The sequence below is a fragment of the Pygocentrus nattereri genome, chromosome 6 (genome assembly GCF_015220715.1).
Source record: "Pygocentrus nattereri isolate fPygNat1 chromosome 6, fPygNat1.pri, whole genome shotgun sequence".
NCBI lineage: Eukaryota > Metazoa > Chordata > Actinopteri > Characiformes > Serrasalmidae > Pygocentrus > Pygocentrus nattereri.
Window position 1 is genome coordinate 45,782,800 of NC_051216.1, and position 13,999 is coordinate 45,796,798.

Here is a 13,999-nt window from a genome sequence, read left to right on the forward strand (position 1 = left end):
AAATGTAATGTATTTAATGGTTATGCACAAGATGCATTTAACACTGACACCACATTTGCATGCTTGTTGAAAATATCACATTTTATTAGCAAAATTAAGCTCAGTTGCGACAAAATTAAACAATTGGAAACAAAACATAGTTTTAAATTTACCAAGAAAACTACAATGTGTGCAAATGTGCAAACTTATTTTCAAAATCAAGGTCAGATTCTTTCCTAAAATCATTAAAAAAAACCCACACAATTATACACACTGCATGCATGCATACATACATACATACATACATACATACATACATACATACATACATACATACATGGCCCAGCATGAATCACTTTGTGCAAATCAACTTTTCCCTTTAAATCTTAAAAAAACAAGATACAAAAAGTACAAAAAATATAAAAAAAAGAAACAAAACAAAAAAAAAACAGCTCTCAAAAAAAAAACTGCATAATATTTGTGATCTTTAAATTGCATTGCCAATATGCATAAAAAAACAATTAGTCTTTACAGCTTTTATGTAAACTGATTAATGCAAGTTACACCCATTGTATAGTGATTTGTTTCTTTAGCGTTATGTAGGCCGTTTTTGCATTTTGTGAAGCACCAACACCAAGTTGCCAGTTTATTAGCTCCATCTATCCTTTACCTACATTTCTTTGCCATTTAATCAAAAACATCCACCTTATAGGTTTGTAGGTTTACAGTTATGGACTGTAGCCCATCTGTTTCTGTAGAATTTATCAGCCACCCATCACCTCATGCATCACTGGAAAAAGACCATCACAGCACCACTGCAGACCAGGCATGGTGGCGTGAGTAGACTAGTGTGAGTGTATCGGGTACAACAGTGTGGTCCCCCGCCCCGCATGAAAAGATGAACTATATTCTCTAAAAGTGTAAAAGCAAGATGCATCTATAAACTAGCCCATTAATGTCCAGAACCCCAGCAACCCCCTAGAAAACATCTGGGTCTGAGGTGATCTTGTCGTAGTCCTTATCCATTGATGGATGGATAGTGGGGGGCTGATAAACCGTGCAGAAACCTATGGACTGTAGTCAGTAGATGTAAACCTACAAAGTTCACCTAAAAATGGAAAACGAGTGCCCAATAAACTGATATGTACCTAATAAACTAGTGATTCCGTGTGTACCTGAAGATCTATTTTGACCATCTGACATGCACAGTGGGGAAGTCCCAGCGGTCTGGATGGCCTAAGTGTAACAAGTTTCTGTAAGGAGATGTGCTCCATTCAAACACAGGGACCTCGTCCCATGTAGGCCCACTGACTGCCAGCAACTCGTATTGCTTGAACAAGCCATAGGAGGTCACCTACCGAAACACAAAGACAGAAATACAGTTAAATTAATGGATTTGCTTTGTTAATTTATTTTCTCATAAAACCATCTCACCCAAGTCATCTATTCAGCCATTGTATTTTTGGTCAATTAAGATACTGTCAAATGTCTAACTCCTATTATTACTTTATTTCTGTTTTTATTTGTTTAACATTAGAATAATAGTTGTGCTGTAAATGCATTTGTACTACAGATATAGTTGAAACAGTTTATATGATGTTGGCCTGCAATTTTAAAAAAGATGAGAATGAGGCAAGGCCATGCTAAAGTGTAGCCAGCAATGCTAATTCAGCAATGTTAACGTATATAGCAGAGGTCACTAACAGGCAGACCGCAGTCCGAGTCCGGACCCAGACGCTGTCCTATGCAGACCTGGACCAATAACCAATAAGCTATGGAGAATGATTTAATTTCGATGGGGTGGTCCTATTTTAATTGGCGTAACATTTCTAGCCTTTACAGTGGCTTAAGCATGCATTGTACAAATCACGTGACGCTACTCAGCCCATCAGATCTGTGCATTAGGATGAGCATTGAAACTATGAGCGAGTGACGCCAGACAGGAGGCGAGAAACAGCAGTCAGAGAAGAAAGTGAGCCAGATTATTTTACATGGCTCTAAAAAGAGATAACTGACAATGAATGTTGTTGAAATATCACTGAATGGTACTTAATAATTCATAAATAGGAAAAGGGAAGGAGTGGTGGGAGCTTCATGGCCATCCTATGCAGAGATACAGACTAGTCATGTTTTTGACTGCTAGTAGATTACTTGCCTTCATGTCAGTGCCACCATGAGGTCTCTGTCTCAGAGCTCCAAAAGGGTACGTGCCATTCGCTGGGTTCAGATCGGAGCGCGCAGAGATTGCATTCTCACCGTTATGAGGAGGATCACAGCCCTCACATTCTGATAAGGGATCATTCTTAAAGTTGTTATATCTGTACAGACGAGAAAGACAGAAGGAAATAAAATGCAAGCAACACAAAGAAGCGTAAAAATATTATACACTGGAGGCCAAAAGGAATTGTGCAGATGCATGTAATACACTGATGTTCATAACGTGGTGCTATGAAACCAACAATGCTTTGCAGCACTAGACATTAACTTCAGAGTTCATTTTTCTGTTTGCAATAATTTTGTTTAGATTTTATTTGTAATTCGATTTAAATTGTACCTATAGTAATGTGTGTCTAAAAAAACACATAGTATATTGTGTAATGTAAAAAGTGAATAAATATATACTGCTCGTAAAACTGCTGTGCCATAAAATTGTGCCACCTGTGATCTCAATTGTGTAAAAAATAAGAATTAAAAAAAGGTCAAGACAATTCTGCACAATCACCTGATTAAAAACTGAATGATATCTTATGACACTGTGACAGGGTATGAAGAAAGGTCATATCCAGCTGCTACTGATGACTCACATCAGTACACTGAGAGGACATAGGATGCAGTACATTTAGATTATTTAAAAAAAACAAAAACTTTGTGGCCATGAAAAAGCAGTGAGGCAGTCATCAAGGTCAAACAAGGACCTACACAATATTGATGCATCAGCCATCACATGGGCAAGTTAACAACATATTATCGTTACTGTGATCAATTATTTGTCAATCAGCTTCTATGGGTATATTTTGGGTGCTTCTAGAACACGGGTCTTACTATAGCAATAGTTGCTTGTTTGCAACCCTCATAAATATTTAATATCAGGATACATTAGACATTTTCTCATGAGCATTGTGTAAATGTGAAAATGCCTTCAAATATCATGATTTTATTTGCTGACCCTTACAGAAGAAGAACAGAGCAAAAAGCCTTTTGATTTCACTGTGAAAGCAGACGTAACTAAAGAAAATGCTCATACCTCATCAATCGCACCATGGATTCCATATCAGTGACCAGGGTTTGGTTCCGACGGAATATCTGAGCCCTCGGATTCTCACTGTAGGAGAACCATGAGCCATACTTCTTCACCAGATCCTCGCCACCACTTGCGTTAAACACCTCCTCAAAATACCTTAACAAAAATAAATAAATAAATAAAAAGCGGCCCATCTGTTGTCATGCACAAGTTATTAGTCCCCCCACCCCACCCCGCTTGAACCCATTCATCACTGATTGGCTCCTGGAGTTTTTAACACAATGTGTTATGTTTACACTATAACCAAGTCCTTAATTAGCCTAAGAACCAAGTCCTTAATTAGCCTAAGAACCAAGTCCTTAATTAGCCTAAGACCCAAGACTGAACCAAGACTAGTAACATGCAGTCCTGTTCACCATAGTAAACGCTAGCTACATATATATATACATACATAAACATATATATATATATATATATATATATATATATATATATATATATATATATCCTACCAAGCGCAGCTCTGTGGCCAGACACTAACCACTGATTAAGGGTCATTAAAATGTTTATTAACACTTTACCCAGTTGAAAATATTGCTAATAAAGCGGCCAGCGAGTGTGTACAGGACACATGATTCAACCCTATACACAACCAGCAGATTAGATAAAAATTCTTAACCAATAATGACTATTTTTAAATACTACTTTCATACGTCCCTGATGGTTGCATCCCGTCACCCCTCACTTACGGGATATTGTAGCTGGCCCAGTAGCCGGTCATATAGAGCTCCTGAGTTTTATCTGCAATCTGGATCATCCCTCTGGAACAAAGGCAAAAAGGCTTCAGCAGAGAGCAAATTACAGAATAGGGTCATAATGACTTCATTTAATTTGATTTAAATGTTTATACATATACATGTTATAAAAAACATATGTAACATTATTATTGTTGTTGTTGATGATTAAAATGTATCCTCTTGATAAATTGGCAATGATTACTTGTAGATTTGCATGATCCTACACATTCTGAATTCATCTACTGCGCGATCTCTGCAGTAAGAAACTAATCCTGATAGACGCACCCATGTATATGTATATTCCCTGTGTTATGTTTTTATATCTGTTTAGTAAAAGTCTTTAAAGGTGTCCTAGTTTTCCTTTTTCCAGCGTTTAGAAATCTTCAAAAAGCATGTTTTTGTAATGTTTTAGTCAAGTCAAAGCAAGTTTACTTGCCATTGTCTATAAAAGTAAATGCATTTTTGGCATTACTAATACAGTCAATAACAGAATAATAGCCCCATTCTAAAAATTTTCTCTGATTCAACCCTTGTTAATCATAAAGCCCTATATGGTGCCCCGTTCGCAGCCCTAAAGCAGATCACTGTTAAACAGCCAAAGCTGTTGGTTACAAATCATAACCCAACGGCTCCTAAACATGCCTCACAAAACACAAAGACCCCACGCTAAGCCATATAAGAAGCATTGAATGTACAGAACATATAACAAAAAGTAAGACAAAAAATACAAAAAGTTAAAAGTCAAATGTCAATTTGGTAGAACTGAAAACACCTGCAAAGTCAGATCGCTGTAGATGATAGACTGTGAGATGATACTGAAATATCAAATTGTCAAACCTGGCACACTTACGGTATTTGCTCGAGAACAGTAAATAATCCTTCCTTAATACTGGGTTTCCCTGGAATGAAATTCTTATAGTCAACTATCATCCACTGGTTGTTGTACCTGTAGCAAACCAAAACAAAAACAAACTCAGCTGCATCTTTTCTTACAGACTTTGGTCGGACACAGTGAAAGCTTTAGAAAACAACACAATATATGCAATGTTTCATTATGTAGAATGAATCTAATGAAATGGAGTAAATCGTATGCTGATGTGTAATTCAACTGCACTGAAAGATTAAGGAAAGCTGTAGGAAAGCAAACGAAAAAAAATAATATATGTCTTTTAGTATTCTGTAGGGGTGGACAGTACAGTGGTCAATGTCCATTGTTCATTGATATGAATTTAACTATGAATCCCGAGATAAGTCGCATTCTCACTGCACTATTTCAGATAATGATGGGAGCAGCAGAAACATTTTTCACTACCAAACTGTCTCAGGCTGTATCTCTGATATCTCTTAATCATTTTAAAGGGCTAATAAAATTAGATGATGGTGACATTCTAAAATAAAGCATCAACAGTGCTTCTGTACTGCTGTATTGAAAGTTAATCCAGGTTCATCTAAAGACCAAGATGATCACTATACATTTCAGCACTGCCACTCTGAATGATGATGGATGGTGGATTTCGGCTTATTGTATGTGCGTAATCTTTGCATCCCCCAACAATATCTTACGTTCCACTGTTGTACTGGCTGAAAATGTCTGCCCACTCTTTGCCTTTTCGAGCAAGCCTGTTGGCCACTATGTTTCTTAGCCACTCCATGACTGCACCCTGGGGCATTACAAACTTCCACAAGTCAGGGTTACTGTTACCAATGGTGGTTTCCAAAGTAACCTGAAAAAAAAACAAACAAAAAATGCCAATAACTGCGATTGTGTTTGAGGGTTTTTTTTTTTTTTTTTACAAGGACGTTTGCCTTAAATAACTTTACCTCATTGAAAGCTTCAATTTCTTCCATATATTTCAGCAGATTAACGTAACAAGTGCTCTGTGAGTTGTTAAACTAGAGTATAGTCACATTATAGCCGGTACATTGTGCTAATCACACCAAAAAAAAAAAGTTGAATCTTATTTTCATCACTGTTTGTATGCCAACGCCTCACCAGGCCGCTGCTGAGGATGTAGAAGTCATCTCCTGAGAAGATGGAACCGGGGTAAGAGGAAAAAGCTTGAGTGCCTCCAGGAATCAATGACTCATCTGCCGAAAGAGTGGACAGTGATGTGTTTAGTCCTGCTGAACTGTTACAAAACTGAAAGCTCTTTAAAATGATTTGGACAACAGGTGACCAACTGTGTGCGAATGGCTATATGTAGAAATGTATGTAGTACAGCTGCGGTTGAAGAGTGAACTCAGTGCCTTCTAGAAACTGGCTACGATGTTTAATCCTACCCAGAACCATGTAAGTGAACAAAGGACAAGCAAAACTAAACTTTCGAGTTACATAACCAGTCAGATTTTTGACATTTGTGTTGTCAGGTTCCCTTCATGTTGACTGACAATCTATCATTGTGGGCACGCAGGCAGTTTTCAGTGCATGAACCCAGATCAGAGCACAGCAAGTTTCTCCATCACACGGCAGACTCAACAGTTGTTGATAACAGACCTTTAGTAGTCAGTTAAGTTTTTTCAGTGAATGGATCACACCTGATATCTTGGTAACTACTAGCAACTAGGCATTGGCCAGTATAAAACAATGGGCAGAATAATTACATAACCTTTCATCACAATTTACATTATAATATTGCAAAGACTTTTTTTTACATTTTTTTATACTATTAAAATAAAAATTCAAATATGTCCACATAATGATGCTCAGTGTGTATCACCATCACACAGGACTAATTGCAGGTGGGACTGGAGCTGAGAACCTGCCACAGAACACAGACCTATACAAAGATGTGCGAATCTGCTCCAACATAAAATACGGAAGATATTACTAGTACCTGAAACATCCCAACATAGAAATGGCACATAGTTCAGCGTTTTCGATATAATGATCATGTACATACCCATCCAATCATTACATAACCGTGCTTAGTGTGGTAACCTTTACTTTATTAGTAGCCTCTGTTTACTAAAAATCTTTCCTGCAGGGGAAATATGTTAGTCCATTACCAGCCTGCCAAGCTCCTTGTTAAACAAAACCAGGTTCTCAAGAAAGGTTAAGTTCAGCATGCTTCCGTGCTTTCTGCTTCATACACAAGACGTCTGTGCAAATATACATGCAGTATCAGTGAAACTGAGCACTTTTTACTTCTTTAAGGTGGGTGAGCTGTGAACATCACCTTTGCATAGGGAGAAAAAGTTCTCTGCCTGCTCTTCCTTCTGCCGTGCTGCGGCTGTTGTTTTACAAGCTCAGCTCAGAGGGACTTTATCACGTGATCATGACATGACGGTGTAGTGGGAGCTTGTGAAAGCAGAGCTGATTACCATGGGTGTTTAGTATTGCCAAATTACCAAATAGTGGCACCTGTCTCATATATTTGCTATTATTGCATATATTTTAACTGGCATTTGTCAACCATTCACATTATGAATGATGTCATATTCAGTCAGCATCCACACTCCCTACATGAACGTGGGGGGGGGGGGTCCATAATGAATATGCGCGGTGCCTCAGCCAAACATTTTTTGTTTGATTTTTGTCTACACTGCAAATGCAGACAAGTTGCCTGTTTTCAGTTTGGCTAGACTTTCATAACAGCACAAGGAGAGTTTCTAAACTTGCTGTTGACTTTTATTGTATTACATTTTATTGTATTACATTACACATATGGTTCTGGAGATTTCACTGCAAGCTCTGCCCATGCATAAATACGTTTACATGCATCTTCGCAGAAGAATCAGCCTCGAGTGACTGTGTACATGCATGTGTAAGAAGGACAGCAAGACAGGCATGGTTACCTTTCGGAGACATGCGGAATGAAAAGTTGTACTTCTTCATGATCCTCAGCATGGCCTGATAGTTGTTCCATGTGTCATGTGACACAAGCAGCTCTTTGTTTCCTGGCAAAAGCTTGATTAGAGCAGAGCAAGAGCCAGAGCCCACTGCACGTGATTGGCTGGATTTGTTTAAGGCAGCCTCCAAATCCTCCAAGTCTCCACCCATCTGGAAAAGTCTAAAACCAAAATGGTAACATTAATAATAAAAATAATAATAATAATCATCATCATCATCATCATCATCATAATTTATATAGAACCAAAAACCTGCATCGTCACAATATTTAAATTTAACAAACGAATTGTGAAAAAAAATGAATAAAATTATAAGTACAGGTTTGTTTAATGAAAGCAAAATAAATAAATAAATAAATAAATCAAGAAATCATTACAACTGACAGGAAAGAGAATAAAAACTCAAATTAAAACAATATAATGGATTGAAAAGAGATAGACTGTAATGCATTTTTGAGGGAGATTCATCCACAAAGAGACAGAATGGGAGAGAGCGAGAGCGAGAGAGAGGTCCATGCCCGTAAACCACTTACAGAAAGCCTAAGGGATTAAACGAGAGCTTCCCAGGAGAAGTCACCTGCCCGTTGTAGCCGTCTTCCAAACCTTGCAGCTGCAGCAGAGACAAGTGGACCTAAAGGAGAGCAGAGAATAGCCAAGGTTTGTATCCAAGTATGATATGCAAGTGAGCTAAACCTTGCTACATGAAGACATGAAGACTATCCTGCCTTGGAGGGACTAGGTCTGCAGGATATGAACGTAAATGACAATCAGTGTGTCCCAATTCAGGGGCTGCATCCTTCGAAGGATTCACCTTCATAGACTGCATCCTTCGAAGGATGCAGTCTATGAAGGTGTGCACTTCAAAGGCTGCTTAGACCTGCTAGGGCTGAACCGATAGGACGTGGCCTGCTCTATGGCAGAGGTGAAAAATGCAGGTCCAGAAAGTAAAAATCCTTCCCAGGATTTTGTTCCAACTGCCTGGACACCTCTGGTGGTGGTCTGATCTAACTAGAGAAGCCAGGCTGTTGGAACAAAATCCTGGGAAGGATTTTTACTTTCCGGACCTGCATTTTACACCTCTGCTCTGCTGGGATTTTCTGTTTGCGTCACAGCACCGCTGTTCCTGCCCTTATCACTGTTTCAGGAAACTCTACTCCTGTCAAGTTCTTTTAAAGTTCTTTAAAGGCACAGGCAGAAACTTTTACTTGAGTTGTTTATTTCTTCATTTATTAGAGCTGGAGATGCTTCACCACCGGCTACTGATGATATTTCTGGGCCGAATATGAAGGAGCCTTCGGGACAGCCTAGTTGCGTTGCTGTGACGCAATCAGCCCTCAGACGCAGCCCCTGAATTGGGGCACACTGACAGTGCTACAAAGTTGTTGGGTAGTGCATCAACCACTTATCACATTTTTCACTGAGCATTTTTCTCATCGCCTGATCATTTAAAATGCTCTCAGACACGGTTTCTTTCTGCTTCAGTGGTCACGTGGAAAGCAATGCTGTTTGTCCAGCTCTGAGGAACCATGGACAGCTGGCATGAATTTATGATGCATTTAACTAAACCAGCTATAATTAATTTGTTTCTAACTTTTTTCCATACATTAACGATAATCACAGGTGTAACCAAGGGGTGGCCAGTAGCACCCTAGTGTAAAGCATTCAGCTGAAAAAGTGCTGAATTAAACTGACATCATTTATACAGACTCTCAAGTACAATGTAAATTCAATGCATCACGTTAAGTAATAATAAACTAGGCCTACTATATTCACAGACGAACGTTATTACGGGCGCTTTTGTCCCTTTTCGTTCTTCCTTCCAGCAGTTTGCCACTGCAAAGAAATCACAGGGTCTAACCTGGCCACTCTATTATGAAAGTCAAGCCGCTGAAAGAACACAAGCAACAACATGAGGAAATTTAAGCTATTACCTGATACCAGTATGGTGAGTCTGGGTTCTTCTCGATTTGCTCTGCCACCCATTGCAGGTTGTCTGTAATATATTTTTTCAGACGGCGGCAGTAGCCTTCATCGTACTTAAACGGGCCACAGTACCCTATCAGTGTGTTCACCCAGTGCTTATAGATCAGCTACAAGTCAAACACAAATAAAAACAAAAGGTTTAGTGAATATACAATCTCTGCAGATACACACCCCCAATGTTTTAACTGATGTTTCAAGTGTGCCAGGCTTGCAATGAAATATATATTACATATATATTACTACTGCAATTAAGTAATAAAATAAAGAAAATGTCTCCACTGCCCCCACATATATCAAAGATACATTACTTACTTTTAAAAAGGAATCTTTAAGAAATAATTACATTACAATGTATAATACATTATCATAATAATTATATTATAAGAGTCATACTGGAACTACTAATAAATAATAATAAAACAAACTCATCCATTGCACTTCTCTGATAATTGTTCTTAGAAGTTCTCGCCAGTTTCTCTGTTATTTATGCATTTCTATGTAAAAAAAAAAACAACAGGCTTTATCGTAACGTATATATACATATAAAACATAAGTAATAACATATAACAAATGTTCCCGTCACTGTTCACACTAGGCCGAGGGCAAGGATGCATCACATGGGCTTCTTCCCTCTGTGTGTAAATTAGAACGCTGTCGGTCATTGGTGGACAGCTGACCTGCCAACTTCGCTTTAATGTTCAGCCCAGTGGTTAAACAAGAAACACTACCTCAGGATGTGCTATTCTTCTTTTGAGAACGAGGTGTGGCTGAGGTCGCTAGCTAGTCACGGAGCAGCCCTCAGTTCATAAGTTCACAGGGCCGTCGCAACAGCCGTCATCAGCAGCCTTGATGAACCGTTAAGAATCCAGCCGCAAGTCTTTTCTTGCTGGAGTTATACAGCTTGCTGATTTACCACGAGCAGGCAACACTCCCTTTCCCTTTCACCTTTCCTGCTGCTTAAGGATCTGTCCTTCACTGTATACTTCGCTTGGTAAGCCTATCCCAATAATAGCTTCATATCAGGCTACAGTGCTCACAGTACGTGAAATCTGGGGTGAAAGTTTAGGGTCGAATACCTGAGAAGTGACCGCAGACTCCACAACTCCCGCACCATAAGCTTGCATCGTGTCATTGTACGTGCCGTTCGTAACAACCTCCAGGTACGACCAACTGGAAACGAAAGGCAGGGGATGCTTATTTATCATAACTCATACAAAAAAGGCCATTCAAAATGGTTTATATGCGAAAAAGCAAAAACAACATTAGAAGAACATTAAAGACAAAGTCTACTTATTTATTTATTTACTTACTTACTTACTTATTTCATACAACAGGCAATATTACTCAATAAGTTTTGTTTAAGCCTTTAGGATAACAGTCTAACATTTAACCTCCAAGTGAGTTGATTAGAGTTAAGTAGTGCCATCATTAATGGTTTATAAAAGGATAGTTAAAAGGAAGTTGCTTAAAAAAGATGAAAAATACAACTTTTTGAAATTAGAAATCAAATTTAATATAAACTTAATTTAATCAAATTTAGGGGCAGTCGTGGGCTGGAGGTTAGGGAACTGGCCCTGTGACCGGAAGGTTGCCAGTTCGATCCCCAGCACTGGCAGTCGATGACTGAGGTGCCCTTGAGCAAGACACCTAACCCCCAACTGCTCCCCAGGCGCCGTGGATAGGGCTGCCCACCGCTCCGCTCCGGGCAAGTGTGCTCACTGCCCCCTAGTGTGTGTGTGTCTATTCACTAGTGTGTATGTGGTGTGTCACTTCACGGATGGGTTAAATACAGAGGTGGAATTATGGGATTAATGAAAGTATCACTTAACTTAAAGCAATTTAAATTAAATGCAAAGTCCATGCAGAAAGTGCTTAAAGGAGAATTCCACTGACTTTTCAATATTTCTGAAACAATAATTTCTAAAAAACTGGTAAAACAATCTCTCAGGCCTCAGGCAGCACTTTCATAGCCATTTTGAGTAATAAGCATTTCAGCGGTATTAAACTCTTAAGATGTCTGGTTCCTATCACCACCATAGAGAACTATTCTGGGTGAGTAAGTTACTCTAGAATGGAACATTCCACTCCGAATGACTTTGTTTACATCTTAACTATATAATTATGGAATGATTTAGAAAAAATGGTGCAATTCTCCTTTAAGAGGACAAGGTCACAAAACCTGTGCCAGGTCTGAGAAGGCAAAAGGCACATAAACTTTGAGAGGACCTAAATAGTCGTAGGTACGGAGCCCCGCTGACGGCATCATGTGTAAAGAAATATAAATGCAGGGCCATGCTGTGTTCACACATAGGAACGAGATCCTAATGCATGGCCACAACTTAGTAAGGTGTTGGACCAAAATCCTAATGCCCGGTCACGACTTATTAAGGCGTGAGCTTGAGACCCAAATGTATAGTCACGACTTAGTAAGGCGTGGGAATGAGATCCTGATGCATGATCACGATTTAGTAAGGTGTGCGAACAAGATTGTTGCACGGCTATGACTTGGTAATGCATGGGAATGAGATCCTGATGCATGGCCGTGGTTTAGTAAGACATGGGAACTAGATCCTTATGGGTGGCCATGACTTAATTCTCAATTTCCAAGCCTTACTAAGTCATGACCGGGCATTAGGATCTTGTTCCAACACCTTACTAAGTTGTGGCCATGCACTAGGATCTCGTTCCTATGTGTAAACACGGCATGGCCCTGCATTATATTTCTTTACACATGATGTCGTCAGCGGGGCTCCGTACCTCCATATCTCAATCCCACGCCTTACTAAGTCATGACCATGCATTAGGATGTCAACCCCATGTTTTACTAAGTCATGACCATGCTTCAGGATCTCATTCCCACTCCTTACTAAGCCGTGACCATGCTTCAGGATCTCAATCCCACGCCCACATTATTTTAATTTATATGGGATGTCACCAGCGGGGCATGGGGAATCCCCATGGCCGCAGAATCACTTTAATAAGGCATTATCTTGTTCCCATGAGCTACTAAATTGTGGCCACGCAATAAGATCTCGTCCCCACACCTTACTAAGTCATGGCCACAACTTTATTATCTCATTCCCATACCTTATTATGGCATATCCACGCAGAAGGATCTCATATCCAAGACTTAACTGTCTTGATCCCACGCCTTATTAAGTCGTGGCCACGCATTATTTTTATTTACACGGGGTGTCACCTGCAGGGCTCCGTACTTTAACGCTAAATCTATGCCGCTTATCGCAAAGAACAGAGAATACGCTGTTTTAACAAATGCGAAAACAGGAAGAGTTTTTCACAGACATCATCACAGGATAACGTACCCGGTATTACGGATGTCATCTGTGAAGTTCGCGAAAGCAACGAAGTCCGGTTGAAATCCCTCTTTAATGTCCAGTTTCCCGGTTTGCGTGTTTAGTACTGCAGACTGCACTTGTGTCGCCGCGGGTGACGCCAAAGATACAATTAAAACGCAAATAAAAACCCGCATCGTGCCTGGAAAAGCGCCGCTCGCCTCCTCCAGCCGCAAAGCCGTGTTTCTGCTTATCATGTGACCATCTTCAAAGTAAAAGTCACGTGTGGTCACGAGATACTTCGTCACCGTTTTAGCTTAAATTTGCTAGACAGGCATAAAAAATTATGGTTTTAAAATCTTATGTAAAAACGTTGTGAAACGGTGTGAAAAAAGACTAAAACAAAGATCTAGATTAAAAAATAATTCAGTATTCATTGTCAATACATACTTTTGTTTTCAAGTAATCCCTGCTGTAAAATAATTAAAAAAAAAAAAAAAAAATAAGCTGGTCTATTCTGTTTGTTTCTAACAGGGCTATCACTCACTTTTATAGCTCGTTGCACTCGCTGCTGTTTATGTAGGTACGTATGCAAATTCAAAGGCAATTTTGAAAAAATGCCAGTTAAATTGAGTTTTTGCAATTGCACTTCCAACGCAAATGTTTTATGCTGAAAAAAGACCATTGGAAACTGTTAGGATTAAAACCTAATGGGTTTGCTTTCTAATGGGAGCTGGCTTAATGGTTCCAAATCTACCCAGTGTAGCACACCGTTTGGATCCCGTTAGAAAACCATCAGATGCGTTTAGAGTCAGCAAATAGTCACGTGGTAAACCATTTACGTTGTGATGTCAAGC

At 39.3% G+C, this 13,999-nt stretch overlaps 1 protein-coding gene across 1 annotated transcript; it reads right to left on the reverse strand.

The window, feature by feature from the left end:
• Positions 1–54: 54 nt before the first annotated feature.
• Positions 55–13,398, reverse strand: plbd2 (phospholipase B domain containing 2). The gene is made up of 12 exons (XM_017703075.1): positions 13,173–13,398; positions 10,926–11,019; positions 9,798–9,956; positions 8,400–8,497; positions 7,813–8,027; positions 6,011–6,105; positions 5,581–5,741; positions 4,868–4,963; positions 3,970–4,041; positions 3,224–3,376; positions 2,135–2,297; positions 55–1,333 (listed from the first exon to the last, which is right to left on the reverse strand). The coding sequence occupies exons 1-12, from the start codon at positions 13,337–13,339 to the stop codon at positions 1,163–1,165; spliced, it is 1,644 nt and encodes a 547-aa protein (XP_017558564.1). The 5' UTR covers positions 13,340–13,398; the 3' UTR covers positions 55–1,162.
• Between the last annotated feature and the right edge of the window lie 601 nt (positions 13,399–13,999).